At 40.4% G+C, this 2,667-nt stretch overlaps 1 protein-coding gene across 1 annotated transcript; it reads left to right on the top strand.

Annotated features, from left to right (window-relative positions):
- Nucleotides 1–1,085: 1,085 nt before the first annotated feature.
- LOC107042059 lies at nucleotides 1,086–2,318 on the top strand. Its single transcript, XM_015262929.1, has one exon. The coding sequence runs from the start codon at nucleotides 1,086–1,088 to the stop codon at nucleotides 2,316–2,318; it is 1,233 nt and encodes a 410-aa protein (XP_015118415.1).
- The last annotated feature ends 349 nt before the right edge of the window (nucleotides 2,319–2,667 follow it).

The following is a 2,667-nucleotide window of genomic DNA, read 5'->3' as shown; positions in this document are numbered from 1 at the left end:
AAAAATTATCAAGACTATAGTACCATTATATGTGGACATTTGTGTTTGAAATTTCTCACTGGAGAATTGATATGAAGGGGGCTGATGAGATCAAGACGCAGATCAGTTCAGTGGCAGCTACGATGAGTGACNAGATCAAGACGCACATCAGTTCAGTGGCAGCTGCGATGAGTGACTCATTCACCTTGACCTTGTCTGGCAGGTCCTCTGTACTGGAGGCCTGGTATTTTCCACCTATTGAATTATCAAAGCAAAAATCCTACAGTGTAGGACTCGTACAACTCCTCACATACAATTCAATCCCCAATATTGATGAGGGGCGCAATAAATTCCATTTTCAAAAAGGGGATTTGGCAATAGAGCTGACTATACCAACGGGAAGCTATGAAATCAGTGATATCGACAAGTATTTAAAGAGAGAATTATTGAGCTTTAAAATTCCCTTCAGCTTGAAAGCTGATGATCAAACACTTACAACAGTGATTGAGGTACCAAAAGATGTAACAATAAATTTCATGCCATCGAATTCTATCGGTCAATTGCTTGGTTTCCACGGAGAGGTTCTGGCACATTCTACAGTCTATCGAGCAGCCACACCACCAAATATCCTTCATGTAAATTCACTTCGTGTTGAGTGCAATCTCACTGCAGGAGCCTACATTAACGACAGGCGTGTGCATACAATTCATGAATTTTTCCCGAGCATCCCCGCCGGATATAAGATCATTGAGAATCCTGCGCAGGTCATTTACTTGCCAATCGTCGTGCAGTCAATAGATCATCTGCAATTGAAAATTTTAGACCACGACGATCGTCAGGTGAACTTTCGTGGAGAAGTCATCACAGTGGGACTTCATATAAAAGCTAATTGAGAGGAAAAATGGGCATCGTCTTTGAGAGAAAAATTGGCAGCAGTTATAAAAGTGAAGAGTCATGCCAGAAAGTGGACAGTCGTCGAGTAGCTCGCGCGCAGCTGACATCGCAGAATATCAAGTTTCTGAGGAGTCTGGGTCTGAAAATTCACGCAAGAGTAAAAAAGTGAAGTTTTGCTGTTTCGTCCTCGCCTGTTGTTACTGCCGTCTACCATGGAAGAAGTCTTAAATATTCAAAAACGAATCATCTTTGATGAGTCCATTGCTCATTATGAAATGCACGCACATCAACCGTTTGCATCATCGTCCTTCAGCAACAATGATGAAATTCGTATTGCTGTGCAACATCAAGACCTCTGCCTGTTACCCAGCAAGAGTTCACTGCATATTTGTGGTCGATTGACGAGAGAAGACAACAATGAGGCTGTTGCTCGCACTGAGCTCGTCAACAATGCAATCTGTCATCTATTCGAGGAGATACGTTATGAATTGAATGCTGTGGAAATTGATAGATGCAAAAATGTTGGCTTGACAACACTTATGAAAAACTATATTTCACAAAGTCCCAATCAGAGTTATCTCATGGAAAATGCTGGCTGGATGATGGATCAAGGGAAAAAAATAACCGATGATCAAGGGTACTTCGATGTGTCCATTCCTTTGAGCATGATTTTCGGATTTGCTGAAGATTACCAGAGAATTATTGTGAACGCAAAGCACGAGTTGATTCTGACACGTTCACACAACGACCTCAATGCCATCATTCAACAAGCTCTTGAAGGAGGACAGCGGGCTGAAACTTTTAAAATTACCATGACGAAGATGGACTGGATGATTCCCTATATTAAACCTGCGGACTCTCGAAAAGTGCAACTTCTTAATCAGATTTCAAAAGACAATCTTATACCAATTAGTTTTCGAGCTTGGGAGTTATATGAATATCCTTTATTACCCAGAACATCGAAACATGTCTGGGTTGTGAAGTGTTCTACACAACTGGAGAAACCACGCTATGTCATTGTCGGTTTCCAAACAGCCAGAAAGAACGAAGCCACAAAGAATGCCAGTGTATTTGATCATTGCAATATTCGAGAGATCAAATTATTCTTAAATTTACAAAGCTATCCCTATGGAAATCTGAATCTAGACATTGCACATAACCAATCAGCTCTACTTTATGACATGTACACCAACTTCCAAACGTCTTATTATCACAAGGAGCCCGAGCCGCTATTCGACAGAAAAAAATTCTTGGAAGCTGCACCACTCATCGTCATCGATTGCTCCAAACAGAACGAGTTCTTCAAATCTGGACCGGGTGATATTCGCCTGGAGTTTGAGTCATCAGAAATCTTCCCCAACAACACAGCAGCCTACTGTTTGATTTTACACGATCGAATTGTCGAGTACAGTCTACTCAGCGGCAATGTGAAGAAACTCATATAATTTAATCAAGATTTTTTCAAACATATCAATGTAATCTTTCATGAGATTTTTTTTTTAAAGGAATCAATGTAATCTTCATAAATAAACAACAATTATTGGAGAATGGATTTTTTATTTATCATCACCAGTATTATTATTATTAGGACATTTTGCTTTCAAAGTATTGAACATTATATTCACTTCGAGTTTTAATTCATTGAGGATGCCCAGCATTGGTGTAGCTGGGGTGTCCTCTGTGAGATGTGGTCCTCTCTTCCTCTTCAATCCGCTGCTAGTTGATGGCTTGCACCAGGAGCTATCCCATCAGTCTCCAACAAAATCGTCGCTCACTCGTTGAATTAAATCTTCA

The sequence above is a fragment of the Diachasma alloeum genome, unplaced genomic scaffold (genome assembly GCF_001412515.2).
Source record: "Diachasma alloeum isolate Michigan unplaced genomic scaffold, Dall2.0 Dall_scaffold_00407, whole genome shotgun sequence".
Classification (NCBI taxonomy): Eukaryota; Metazoa; Arthropoda; class Insecta; order Hymenoptera; family Braconidae; genus Diachasma; species Diachasma alloeum.
This window is presented reverse-complemented; position numbering and strand designations above follow the sequence as displayed.

Coding starts and splice junctions, on each gene's coding strand:
- LOC107042059 (XM_015262929.1), top strand. CDS start 1,086: ATGGAAGAAGTCTTAAATATTCAAAAACGAATCATCTTTGATGAGTCC.